Below are 14,387 nucleotides of genomic sequence, written 5' to 3'. Positions count from 1 at the left end.
TTTCTTCTTCTGTTCATGTGTTCCTGGGGGAATTCGGGTCATTGAGGTTCGGACAGAAGACATCACAGGGTTAATTTCCTCAGACCTGCCACCCGGATGCAGTCATTCACACGGGTCTGACAGCATCTGGTGTGCAGTCCCATTAAATCCCATTCTCATCCTTGCAAAGCCAAACAGACAGCTGAGGGAGCCAACCACATTTATCATCTTGAAGCCATTAGACCAATTGCAGGGTAAAGGGGGAGGGAGCTTGCCGCACTGATCTCTGTTTGCAGCATCCCCAGAGCAACCTCTGCTGTGTGAAATACAAGAAAGGGCAAGACGACGGGAGTAGATCCTAGGAGGCTATCAAAGAACTGGAAAGGAAGATCTTGGGGGTTACCAGGGTAGGGTTTCTTTGACGTGTGGAAACCATCTTCAGAGAAAATGGCTGTTTTGTCAATGTAAACAGCTTGTCCAATACCTGCATTGCTAAAGGGGGAAACAGAAGAGGAGGAGGGGCAAATACTGGAGCAAATGTTGCCTCTTACAGTGAAAATTCTCTGTCTTTAGCTGCCCCTAGTCTGCCGCAGGTCACCTCTGAGCATGCATGTTGTATGTTAAGGTACGTATGGATCTCTAATCTGAGAGGACACATGAGTAAGACCTGGTCCTGGTGGCAGGATTATTAGCTTCAGCTGTTAGTGCAGGACAGCTGAGATCCACTACACGTTAACTGAACATAACACGCATCCGTATCACATGGTAATACAATCATACAATCATCCTCACAAAGACCATGTAAAATGTTGCATGCTCCGTCTTTGTGGAGTGTAGGAATTGCTAACTGGACAAGAGCAATGACTGAATCCAGTCTTTGTTTTTCATTGGTTGGCTTCAGTTGCACATGTTCCTCATTAAGAGCACAAGCAGACAGGATGAGGAGGGAGGAATGGATCATATGTCTATGCCTTTCTGTGTCACCATATAACAAAATGGAAAGCATGTTCGTCTTTTAGCACTCCTCATATAATGTAAATCTTAAGGAAAAACTGCTTTGCACTCTCATGGGATGTGCATAGTACATGTACCAAGTCTTGGATGCAGAGGATATTTATGGAACCTGTGTGTGTGTGTTTGTGTGTGTGTGGGGGGGTGGATGTAAGTTGATTTTGATGTTAGAATACGCTGCCAACACATTTCCTCACAGTGCATATTGAAGTTTGAACGCTTACCATTCCGCTGAAATTCATGAAGCTTTTTTTTTCTGCATACCGATTTCCTTCTGTGCGTTTACGACCCACATCCTGCCCAAAACACCTACCACAACCCACTGGCACAATCACCATGGTTTGAGTAAATATGAGGGTGAGGGTTCCAAAAGTGAAATGTTAATTCTTTGCTGCTTCTTCTTTTTTTTTTTTTTTAAAGATCTAACTAAATCATGAGTAAAAAAGCAATAAGAAAATAGGATGTAAGCATTTTCATATATATGGTTATGGTTCATTCAATTCATTTTATCACATGAAACCTTCTACAGATTCATTGTAGCAAAATAGTTATCAGCTTCTCCTTCGTGTGTTAGGTTTTATTTTACAGATCTTATGGCCAAAGCACCGTCGATGCCTCAGGAGACGTCGGACCAGCACGAAGACACTTTTGCTGATCATGACACACACTAGAAGCTGAGCAGTATAACAGCATCTACACAAATAGTGAAGATCCACACTCCAGTTGGAACAGCTACACTCGAACATGGCTGCAAATGGAACTAGGACAACTACAAGTTTTTTCTCAACAACTGCCACAACCCCTACAACCTCCACGATCCCCTTCCTCTCGACAAGTCCTGGAAGCAGAGACAATATCACCTCAAGAATGTTAATGACTGTGACTATAACGACAAATGAGACCAATTTGAATGCCACCGCGTTGCCAGAAGTCGTGATTGAGAGCTCAGGCATGGGAATGTTGCTTGTACCTTTTGGCATCATCACAGTCATTGGCTTAGCAGTGGCAATAGTAAGGAATCATTTAAACATGGTCTCTTCAAAACCATTTCACACAGTATAAAACATAAAAGTTATTTAACTTTCTCCGTCATATCTTTGCTTCTCCATTCCAGATGCTGTATATCAGGAAACGGAAGCGGTAAGTTGCCACAACCAAGCAAGGCTGGATTACCATCTGTTTTGAGTCTTCACAAAAGGAAAATAATCAATTAACTCAACTAAAACATATCTTTATTAGGTATTTCATGGGTTTAAGCTTACATTGAGATCTAGTGCATAATCATTCCTGAAAAAAGCAAATCATTTGCTCAAATTAGTACCACTAGGATCACACAGAGGGCACCAAGTTTGGCTCAGTGTGTGTTCAACATGATTATTATGTTAATTTCAAAGTCTTTCCTCCCCCTTACTCATCTTTAACCTGTCATCACACAGGTTGGAGAAATTGAGACACCAGCTCATGCCCATGTACAACTTCGATCCAGCTGAAGAACAAGATGACCTGCTGGAACAGGAACTACTGGATCACGGTCGGGAAGGCAGCATCACAGGGCCCAACGCCAAGGTAGGACTGACAGTTTTTCTTTTTTTACTGTTTGTGTTTATTTTTATGTATAATCTGAAGATTTCAGTGCAGATTTTTTGTATGTTTTTCTTATGACATTGCTTTCCTGTTTAGTGTTTTCGCTGTCATAATTCTTTATTTTCTTTAATTCCTTTTAAGTTTTGACAATGGCATAGTTATAAAAGGCAAAAAATGGTAAAGTATGGCCTGTGTGTCGTTTCAACCATTTCTCTAAAACCCCCTTTTCTCACTACCCTTATTCTTTCATGCTGTCTTTGTATCTGTATCTCAAATAAACTACAACCTCTAATTCATTGACCTAATCTGCATTAGAGTATGTACATGGAGGACAAACAGCGCTACATCATACTGCCTTTTCCTTTGAACCTACATTCATATTACCTTTCACATCCTTTCCTTCTCACTCTTTCAACTAAATCCTTACACATAAACTACCCCAGGGGCCACATGAAGCAAACACATTTTCAGAGTTTTCAGATGTCGACTAAATCTATCCCACTGTGTCCTTGTTGATGTTGTGCATTAAATGCATTTGAAAGCCTAAAAATGGCTTTCAAACCTTAATATTTTTTTCAAAACTTTATTTTGGCTGTGTAAAACAACCAGGACAACGGCATCAATCAGTTTTATAACACATGCCGGTATTTTCATAATTCCAGATTTTATGATTTACATCATCTGTGGTCTGTGGCTTCTGGCACAGTCTGTGTAGGTGATCTTATTGTTCTAAAAGTAGCAAAACATTACTGGGAAAAGAATAATTTAGTTATTGTTATAGTTTCCTTCTGTCTTTTATTACTAATGACACTATAAAGCTTGTGTCATCACATGATCTTAATGTAACGGTTTTCGCTTTCCTGCTTTCTGCTACCGCTTTCCTGCAGACTCTTACAAGCTCCCAAGGGACAACACAAAGGCCCAGTCGTCTTGTCTTCACAGATGTAGCCAAAGCTCTCAACGCTTAACAGCTCTCTTCCATTGGATAAAATCAGTTTGCGAGGTTTGCTGGCCTCTATAAAGGAAAACCAGACTGTGTGGCGGAGCAACTGGAGCTCTGATGAAGGTTATCGTCACCATGCGTGGAACGGCAGCGGTTGCATGTATGGTGGAGAAGGGCAACGGGAAGCATCACGTATGATCTTGCACTGTTATCATATGGGCACACAAATGAAGTGGGATGCACTTTTTTTAAGGGAAAAAAATCATGTCATGTCATTGCTGTTAAAATATTCGGTAGCTTGTCAGGAAAGTTCTTCTGAGCTTCAGTATCTACGTCTATGTTTCATAAAAGAGAAGTGTATATCTGTGTTCTAGTGATTTTTTTTTTGGTCCTACATTCCTGACAAGATTCAAAGCTGGATGTGTTTCCATCCTTAAGTAAAGTGTTTCTCCCCAGTCGGTTTATTCTTTTGTGAGCGTTTAAGGATTGTCTCTCTGCGTGTGTGTACATTAAAGTTATTTAAACCTTTTTCTAACGAAATGTTCTTGTTGTACAAATCTAGAACAAAGGAGTTGATAGGTGATATTTTATTAATAAGTGATGCGCAGACGTTGAGTAACACAAATCACAAGGTAAAGAATCAAAACAAAATATATATCACAGGTTTGTGAGTTCTATTAAGGAAGTGGATGAGGACACATCAACACATAACATAACTACAAAATGGTGTTAAGAGTAAGGCATAAAAAGTTGATTTCTCAAGTTACACTTCAACCTTTTCAAGAGTTGAAAATGGATCAAGTACTGTATGTAACTATATAACTATCAGTAAAATCACAAAACATTGTCCCCATTTAGAGAGTAAATATCTAGACAGCTCTTGTAAAATAACACACATTGACTCAGCTGTAGTTAAATTAAAAGGCACCCTTTAAGGCTGACTTCCATTCACTTATGGTCATATGAATGTAGTGAGATGAGTGATGTGGACTACAACAGTACTAGTTTGACAGTTACTTCAAAATTTCATGATCCACATGACCTGCAGGTCTAATGGGAACTATTAGACATATTTAACCAAGAGTTTCCCCCAGAGATGACCCCGGCGTGTTGGTTTTCAGAGGTAGTCCAGGGAGCATAGTCAAAAAAAAAAAAAAAAAAAAGCAAAAACAACCCAAAAGCAAAAAACAAAATTAAAGTCAATGCAGATGAACACTGAATCAATATCTAATCCGGCTGCAATTTTGTCAACAATGCTGAAATACATGAAATGACTGAAATACAAAATATCAGTGATAATATGAGTACATTTTACGTGGAAGAAACATATATACAGTAAATAATGGTGATATTCAAGTAATGTGCAGTAATTAGCAACTTGTAAGTGATATCTAATTTGGATAAATGTTCACAAAACGACTTCTCAAAACATTTTTTAAACTACATGGAGGCAGGAAATTTCTTAACCTCTGATGTTTTAGACATAAAGGATTCAGTCATTTGTATGAGAAACATCTCCATGAGGGAAAAAGACATCCTGAGCTCTCCAGATTATTCTATATATCTATGTGGCTACTTATGTTGATTCATGATAGAAACCAGATTTACTATCTACGAACATATATAATATATATATATTATATATATATATATATATATAAAATACCTTTAACGTTCAATTACTTTTTTTTTTGTAAATTTCATTTCCCTGCATTACTGTCTGGTGCCAGAGACAGTGCTGTGCAAAAGTCACTCATTTCTTTAAATTTTGCTAGGAAATTTGGAAATAAGTGCACCAACTTACTGAAACATTTAGACACATGGAAATACAGTTTCTAAGGAAAAAAACTCAATATTTGGTATGACCACATTTATTCTTTACCACAGCCTGAACTCTCTTAGGCAACCTTTTTGTAATTTCTTTAAGTAGTCTTCAGGAATAGTTCTCCGGGCTTCTTGAAGGACATCAAAGCTCTTCTTTTGTTCTGTTCTCTTTCAAGATGAGCCCACAATGCTTCAATAACGTTGAGGTCTGGGGTCTGAGGAGGCCAATCTATGACTGATAGTGTTCCTTTCTGTGATTTGTACCCAAAATTTCTAATTTGTATTCATCAATCCATAAGCCCCATTGACACCGATTTTTGGTCCAGTTTTTGTGTAATTTGGCATACCTCATCCTTTTCTCCTCGTTTCTGCCTTAAGAAGGGCAGAAAACCATTTCTGATGAGGCTTGAACACTAAATAAATCAGCTAAAGCATAGGTGTCAAACTCTGGCCCGCGGGCCAAATTTGGCCCGCAGCCTAATTACATTTGGCCCGCGAAGCCATACCAAATTATTATTAGAGATGGCCTACTGGTATTATACAGCTAATATATATATATCGTTTAGTATTAAGCTTTGCTTGTTCCATATTCAGTTTTCCAGCAAAACTTATTTGATCCATAAGAAAAGATTCATTCTTATATCTGGAGGAAGATTTTTTTTTCAATAAATATTAATGTTAGCCTGCAACTTTGTTCCAGTTTTGAATTTTGGCCCACTGTGTATTTGAGTTTGACACCCCTGAGCTAAAGGGTCAGGTATACCCTTCAGGTCCTGTATCAGGGCTTTGCTGGATTTTCTTTCTAGTAGATCTTTAGGAGTCACCTTGTTGGAGCAAAACTAGTATTTGCCTGAAAAACTGTTATATTTTGTAGATTCAACTAAAGAAGTCTTTGTTCTTTTTAAGCGCCCAAAGATACTTACAAAGAACTTATAATTGGTTATTTGCCAAGTTGTCTGTTATGTGTAGACACAGCACTCTTCATCCCTTGAGTTAGGTGCCTTTTTTATGCGTGAATGATTCCCAGCACAGCGTTTAGTGGTTTAACGAACAAAAACATTTCTATATAAATGGTCAGCTACAAAGACTGGATTGAAAGTAGCCAATATCCAAAGAAAACCTTTGAAAGACCTTCAGAAAACCTGGAGAACTATTGCTCAAGTCCACCTAAAAAATTACAAGAAAGTCTGGATCCTTGTATGCAAAATATAGAAATGATGGTGACTTTTGCACAGTACTGTATTCATGGTGAAAAATACTACATTCACTTTTTCTGGTGGCATGCAGCTAGTTCTGAATTAATGTTTCTATTTGAAAATCTCCCATTTCGTTTTTTTTTTTTTTTTAAAGATTTCTGAATGCAATGGAGATGAACTGAGTTTTATTTATAGAGTTCTTACAGACTGGGAGTTACCACAGTATGTTAGTGTGGACAAGTCTTAAACCACTTTGTTAACATTTTCTTAAGTAGAAAGTAGCTTCAACAGAAAATGTTCATTAAGCACCACAAAATAAATCCCATGCACTTTGTTGCATTGAGGTGTACGTACTGTAGCTATGTAGCTGCATGCTTTTAGAGGTAAGTGAAACAATCCTTTAAAGGAAGACTGTAAAATTTGCAACAAGATATGATGCACTTCCTCTCTATGAAACTAAATAAAGTTAAACTTGTTTAATTGATAGACCATAAAATGCACTCCCAATACCTTCAGTACAACGAGGTGTTTTGTTGCTATAGCCTTAGTCGGTCTGGTATGGCCGGTGCCTGAAGTTAGCCATAACGCTTATGTATTTCAGCACTTTGTGGTTATTTGCTGCCATGTATTAAGAGTGTCACACATACAATTTACAGTGTAAGAATCAGAAAATACATGATAGAATAAAAATGAGAAAAGAATAACAATCCCCACCCCACCCCCAAAAAACAAAAACAAGTATTTCATGAGGAACTGCACCCTAAAAAGCAAGTATTTCATCAGGTTGTTGTAAACTATTGGCTGCATTTTATTTCCCAGGAGAGCAAACAAACAAAATCTCACTTCAGTTTATATCAAATACAGTTAAAAAAAAAAAAATTATACTGATGCTTTTATTTGTACTCCCCGACTGGAGTGTAACATCTGCTTCCACATGTTGGCCTGCAGCCCTGAAAACCTCGTGTTTAATCGTACTGTATATCTGCACAAAAACCTGTGTGTGTTTGCGCGTGTGTGTGTGTGTGTACAGTAATTGTGTATATCACTGTTGAGGGAGCGAAGGATTACTTTGCAGGAGATCATTTTGTGTTACTGAGGTAGAATGAGAGATTAAGAAGCTGAAGGTAACTGAGGTTTAAATGAGGTCTTTGTGTCAAGGCATACTGGTAATGTCAAATACAGATCAGAAATGCACAACAAACACAGCACCATAATTATTTCTGAGTAGACAACATGTTCCTGAATAGTTTTGTACCTGAGGTTTCAATATGGTGTAAAAGCACTGTTAATAGTGAAATCCTGAGTGAAAAAAAATGACATGTCAACATCCTTGTTGACTAAATGATGTGTGAAGGGTTTCTCTTTTCTAAATGAAATATTCAAACAATTTCTCTCAAATCAGCTGCTGGATTGAAGAAAAACAAAACCCTGGATCCAATTTAATCTTCTTTTTTTTTTGTAAGGAGCCCCTGCCCTACACCTCAAATAATTTGATATTTCATTTTCAGTTTAAACCTTTCACACAACTTTCATCATAATGACTTCAGCGCACCATGTCTATATTGTAACGATGTTTCATACGAGGGTTTGTGATATTTGATTTAGAAACATGTTTCAATAAAAACAATTCAGTTTGGTTCCTTTGTTTTTCTTAACCAGTCTCATTTCAGCCAGCAGCCTAGTCCCCTCTCCATGCAACCGCCGCACATACGCGCTCACACTCGCTCACACGCAACCATGCACACTAAGGGGCTCAGGAAAGCTGGCATACTTGTAGGAATAGTTCAATTTTTATGGGAAATGCACCCTTTTTGTTTTTCCTTTACTGCTTAAAGTCACATGAGAAGCAGGCACGTCTAAAACGACCACAAAAACTGCTTTTACATTTTTAGATTTCAGAAATGAGACAATATGTGTGTGCGAGCTTCAGAGATGCTGCAGGTATGAACGGCATATTTATATGTGAAAATGGTATGTCTCAAGTGCATTTCCCAAAAAGTGGAACTATTCCTATTCAATAAACCTTACTGAAAGATCAAATACTCCAATGTTAAAACACAGTTTGCTCACCAAAAATCCAAAACTCTTAAAAAATTTATAACAAATCCAAGGTATCACATCAGGAGAAGAAATTACTGACTGCAATTACTTTTGAGTGTGTGTGTGTCTGTGTGTTCCTGAATCCCCATCACAGATAGGAGTCAGATTTAAACCCCTGTTTATCGGAGGCCAAACCTTGAGGTAGGTAGAGAGGTGCCCTATCTACTCCCCTTCCTCCTGTGCTGCCGCCTGAGATGACGAGGGACCCTCCTCAGCCTCTTCTGAAGCGCCCTGGAACAGCAGGACACCCAAAAAAAAAACAAAAACAAAAAAAACCCAAAACACTTTTTCACTTTGTTGTTATCTCTTTTGGTCTACTGACTCATGATGCTCAAGCACATGAATCAATACTAGAAAACGCACGAGAATACAAGAATGACTGTTAAAATCTCATGGAGCGATTGCGTGCGAGGAAGCAGGTTCCAGCTGTCAGACCCAGAAATGTGAGGAAGATGACGGTTACATCAGGAAACCAAAAAGACAGGGGAAGAGAACAGTTAGAGCAGGTTTCCCCTCACTATATTGACTCATTCTTCCCCTTCATGTGTGTGCGTCTGAGAAATGGAGTCTGTCTCAACGGTTTCAGTTCTTAAAGCATCTCAACCCCTTTGACAAACTGCTTAGTGGAGAGGATGCGATAAGACACACGAGGGGCATCAAGAGAACTGCCCCGCTTCGGTGAGAACTGTTGTGCAACTTCATTTGAAATTCAAAAAAAAAAAAAGAAGAAGAAAAAAAAGGGCTAAACGAACCAAAGTTACAGAGAAGCACTTGGTGTCACAAGACGATGTTTCTGGCGGTTTATCTGGGGAATTTAGCAACGGCATCTGTGAATTTTCAAGAATTTGGCATATCCTCATGAAGTCAGTGTACATGAAGCGCAAGAAGCATGTGCATTGGCAGCTTTGCTATCAAATGTGCTAAGGTAATGACTTTTTAAGTGGTTTTATAGTTGCATTTTAGTAAAAATGTGCCAAGGCCTGAGAAGGTTATAACATACACAAATCCTAGGAGTACTGAACTGAAACACAGCATTGCGCAAAGTGAAATCCATATATTTAAAAAGAGCAGATACGCAACATGCAGGGGAGTAAAAAGGATTAATTAAAGACAATGTGCTTCAGTACCCTGGAAACAAGGCAGTTTCGCTTCTTGAAAGTCTTTCCCTTTTACAATTGTTAGATTTTGGGGCACTTTTCAGAAGATGGAATTATTTGGGATGTTCTTCCATGAACAGATACAGAAAAATATAAGGAAAGGCTTTATTTTGACACTAAGAGGCATTTCTGTTCTGTCACTGGTGTCACTTGCTACTTTACCAGTACTGCAATACAGATCAACAGTACTGCAAATTTATCAGGCAGTTAACTGGACACTTTTCAGAATATGGACCATGAGCGTTATGGTGACACTTAATGCATTAAGTGGCAGCTGAGTGTATACATATAGCATAAAGGACTTTACTGTTAAAATGACAAAGCCAGAGGATGGGATTCTGTGCCACGACCAGTTTAAAGTCAACAGGCTGCACATCACTAAGCCTAATTTTATATAACCCGCGGATCCTAGTAGATTAGCGGCTGTGTTTCCATCATGTCTCTCTCTCTATCTCACTTTTATTGCTATCAGTAAATCCTACCAGGACTAAAGGCAGCTTAAAAAAAATAGTATCTGCAGCATCATGGAGGACATGTCAACACCATGTCATTTTAGGGACTTAAGTTTGTAAGTTACTGAGTATACTATATTAAATATCTTAAAGGGGGCAAATAACATTTAGTAGAAAATATTTATTTGTATTATATAAATATTCATCACTAGCTGGTGCAACTTTCTAGAAACCTTTACCTACTAGTTTCAAGCAGATTCAATATTTTAAAACTTAATGTTAGACATTTTTTTGTATTTTGCTCTTCGTTTTAGGTATTTATCAATACTTGTGAGTAGACTGGTTATGTAAATGTACAGTGCATACACTACTTGCGCAACTGTTAATGTTTTTGTTTTGTTGTTTTTTACTCACCCTGTAGAGTTTGCAGGCCAGATTATAGCGTGTTGTTTTAGTTGCAGCTTCACTAAAAAGTACAAGGGACTTTTGAATGTAGTTTTTCTTTGATGATGAACTTTTGATATTAATAAATAAGATAAGCTATGCAAATCAGCACTGCAGGTCTCACAACATAAATGTAACTGACATTAGTCAAAAGGTAAATGTATGACACAAAATGAGATTTCTGCCCAACTGAAGCAGGGCTCACATTACTCTGAAAGTGACTTATAATAATGCAGATTACACTGCAAGAGACTTCAATGATTTGATGATTGTAAATGTTTTAAGGATTCCGCCGCAAAGCCACTGCTAAGTTTGTTAAGCCATAAATTTGATATAGTGGGGAACGCGGCTGTGAATGTTAAGTGGTTTACTTTATTTTGTGAAGTTGTCTCAAGCGTATCTACGAACATTATTGCTAAGGATTGTCTTATTGCATTGGAGTCACACTGGGTTAAATATGTACACTTGGGTTTTAAGGGGTATTTATTTATTATTTTCTTCTTTTTTTTGGGTTGTATGGAAGCCCCAAACGCAATTTCATTGTTCTTGACAATGACAATAAATAAATAAATACTAAAATACTAAATACTTAAACACAGGCCCTAATTCCATTATTCAAACAGCGGCACTTTCACAACAACAACAGCGTTTCAGTTGTGGGAACCTGCGTCTCAAAGTGCTACATCAAAACAAAACCGGACCACCCTACTGCCCTTTAAAGATTTCGTTTTCCTCACCTGCTGTTCTTCAGTTACTTCTAGCACTACTTTCTGGGGCTGTGAAAAGAGAGGCAGCAGAATTAATTAAACATGAAGGAAAACGGGCCCTCAAGGACTGCTCAGCTCCAGCATACACAGACACCTTGGAGGCTTTGGACACACATTTACAATTAACTCCATGAATGTCAGTGATTGCTTCATACCCATTTCCTTGGTCGCCCACGTGGTCGCTTCTCTCCAATGGGCTCTACTTTCTGCAGAGGAAGAGAAAAACGGTTGAAAACACAAATCCTGTGGTTTTCTTTAGAGTATTGTAGTTTTTCAATCTTCAATCCAGCAGCCATATTTATTTGCTAGATACAGTTTCCTGTAGGTCAAGGGGGGAACACCCCTCTCAGGAGTGGCACCATTTCCTTAATTAAAGAAACATTTTGGTGAATACTTTGATGGGGCTGTACAACTCCTGTTGGTAAAGTCAACAGTTGAAACAAAACTTCAGAATTTAGGAGTTGTATGCATGTACAGTGCCTGCACAGATGAACAATATGCCAAATTAAAGTTTTCGCAGGCATCAGCATGTGCAAAGTTTACTTGGCAACCAAGTAAAATGATTTTAAACAATTAAAGAGGAACGTTTAAATTAATATTCGTGGAGTTCTTTTCTTTAAAATCATTCTGTTTTGAGAAATGTTCAGGTTGAAAACACAAAGGATGGATTTGTGTGATTTGCCATGTCTAATTGCAGGCTTACACATGAAATACCTCTCTCTGCCATGTTGTAACAAGTTTAACAAGCTCAGTTGCCTGACAATAACACTTCCCCCTCACAGCTAGTGATGAAGAATAAAAAAGAAATCTTGTGAGTCTGATGTCTCCTGACAAAACAGAAAATTTTCAAATGATATTTTTCAGCATATTTTTGTATGATTAGCCAAATAGTTGATCCACTACAAGATGTGGATCAATGATGATGATGATGATGTCACACCTTCTACAGCAAGTTTTCTTTACTTTATTTTTAAACTACAGTGAAACCTAATTTTTTTATATGCACACAAATTTCTGTCTAATTTTACAAGCAGCAAAACGATGAATATTGGTTGGTTTATATGGGAAAAGACTAATCAAATCATTCACGAGTCTATTGCCAGAAAATTGCTGATCTTTACAGTAAAATAAGTCTTTAAAGCTGGTGTAAGCAAGGTGATGTAAGGAAGTCCATCCACTCTGATACTTCCAACCACTTATGTAATGTAATCGTTGTTCCTGACAAGACAATGTTTTATTTGTCAGAATAATAACGCATGAGGCATAAAAACTGCAGTGATTTAACTTGAGCTTGTCTTTCTTTCTGTCTGTTTTGCAACCTCATTTTTGCCCCTGTGATGGCTGCTTTGTAGCCACAAAAGTATAATTGAATTAAATTGTATTACACACAAAAAAAACCCTCACTAACACAGGTACATTGCAAAGTTAAGCCCACTAAGATTGCAAAGTCTGAATTATTTTTTAAAAAGTGCAGACACTGCCACTAAACCCTAAGCATCTGCATCCATTTCAGCTTTCTTATTATGCCAATTTCAATTATGTAATGTTTGGTTATTTGAAACAAATTAACTGTGATGAAATTATACTCTGATCAGTTTCAACCTTCAGTGCAGTTCTGGGGCCTTTGTTCTTGCTGCCTTTTGGTCGTCCTCTTGGCCGCTTTGGAGTTGGTGGTCCAACAGGCTCCTGTGAAGAAACATTAGATGCGGATCTAGTAGATGTAAACACGCCATCGGCTCAGTAAGGCAAAGCTCATCACATTCACATGCTTAATAAATGGAGTCCTACCTGCTGCTGTTTCCTTGGTCGACCTCTGCCCCTACGCTGAGGCTCAGGAGGTGACTGGGCAGTGCTTGGCTGAGGAGATGGCTCTTTGGTCCCACTGTTACTCATGCCTGCGTCTGTCCACCTGCTTCAAACTGTGTGGGCATCAAAGCCTGGAGCAGCGGCCTCGAGGGCTTAAAGAGGAGCAGAGTTGAGTATCAGGAGCTGGAGATGCGAGCAAAGGAACCTGGAAAAAATGACTCGTTTTGAATGCAGCGCAGCAATCGTCTCTGACAAATTTAGCATAATCAGCTCTATTATACCACTTCAAATAATTTTCTTTTTGCACAATTACCACAATGAGTTCCAATCAGTGCTTAATGACATCATTAACAGGATAATTCAGGATCACACAGGACTCTTTTCCAAGAGCAAGCGTGGGAACTGCTTATACATAAGCCTTGGCACCAAGTTCATCGGAACACAGACAGGGGTCTGGCAAATGCAAGGAAACATGAGAATGGTGTGCAGAGACTAAAAGTAGCACAGATATTCACAACTCAATCTACCATCCAAAATCTGCATCTACTGTACTACACTCCCCACTTCCATCTGCCCTCTGCTAGGCGTTGCATGTTGTATGTGTGGTGATGCGACATAAAACTTGTGCAACTCAGACAATGATTTGCAAGAAATGAAAGACGCTACATGCAAAAACTTAACAAAAAGAATTGAAACTGCTAGTAAATTTACAGTTTGGAGCCTGTAGTGCAAAACTGGGAAATAAAGCTACAGCTATTTGGATAATGTAAGAGTCATTTAATTTCTTATAGTAATGTGTAAGGTTTAGGTGAATGTATTTGGTTTGGTCAAAAAGATAGATTTACAAAGTAAATCTGTAATCTCTAAATAGGCCTTTACAGCTGATTAACTGTCTACTCAATAAAATGGCGAGAAATGGCCCTCACAGCTCCTGCAGCCCTTCAGGACGTCTTCGTGTCGCTTGGACTGCCTGACCAACATTCAGGTGGCTATAACGTTTGCATTATATACATTTGCAAAAAAAAAAACTACTTTTCACGTTAAATCGATTTTCACAACAATTGCCAGTTAAGTCTTTGTAAAAAATAAATTAATAAATTAATTTTAAAAAAATCAATTGGTGA

General features: G+C 38.2%; 2 protein-coding genes across 2 annotated transcripts; one reads left to right on the top strand and one right to left on the bottom strand.

Moving 5' to 3' along the window:
- The first annotated feature begins 1,716 nt into the window (after window positions 1-1,716).
- lg5h3orf18 (linkage group 5 C3orf18 homolog) lies at window positions 1,717-3,542 on the top strand. The gene is made up of 4 exons (XM_085354358.1): window positions 1,717-2,001; window positions 2,105-2,130; window positions 2,427-2,556; window positions 3,462-3,542. The coding sequence occupies exons 1-4, from the start codon at window positions 1,735-1,737 to the stop codon at window positions 3,540-3,542; spliced, it is 504 nt and encodes a 167-aa protein (XP_085210484.1). The 5' UTR covers window positions 1,717-1,734.
- Window positions 3,543-8,607: 5,065 nt separating this feature from the next.
- On the bottom strand, window positions 8,608-13,371 carry LOC146632409 (uncharacterized). The gene is made up of 5 exons (XM_085353328.1): window positions 13,246-13,371; window positions 13,060-13,143; window positions 11,613-11,663; window positions 11,428-11,466; window positions 8,608-8,868 (listed from the first exon to the last, which is right to left on the bottom strand). Exons 1-5 carry the CDS (start codon window positions 13,348-13,350, stop codon window positions 8,800-8,802), a joined length of 348 nt encoding a protein of 115 aa, XP_085209454.1. The 5' UTR covers window positions 13,351-13,371; the 3' UTR covers window positions 8,608-8,799.
- Between the last annotated feature and the right edge of the window lie 1,016 nt (window positions 13,372-14,387).

Source organism: Diplotaxodon limnothrissa, linkage group LG5, assembly GCF_057381915.1.
Source record: "Diplotaxodon limnothrissa isolate DT_005_m linkage group LG5, D_limnothrissa_male_GT1.1, whole genome shotgun sequence".
NCBI lineage: Eukaryota > Metazoa > Chordata > Actinopteri > Cichliformes > Cichlidae > Diplotaxodon > Diplotaxodon limnothrissa.
Note: the sequence above shows the minus strand (reverse complement) of the source record. Positions and strands in the feature narration are given on the sequence as shown.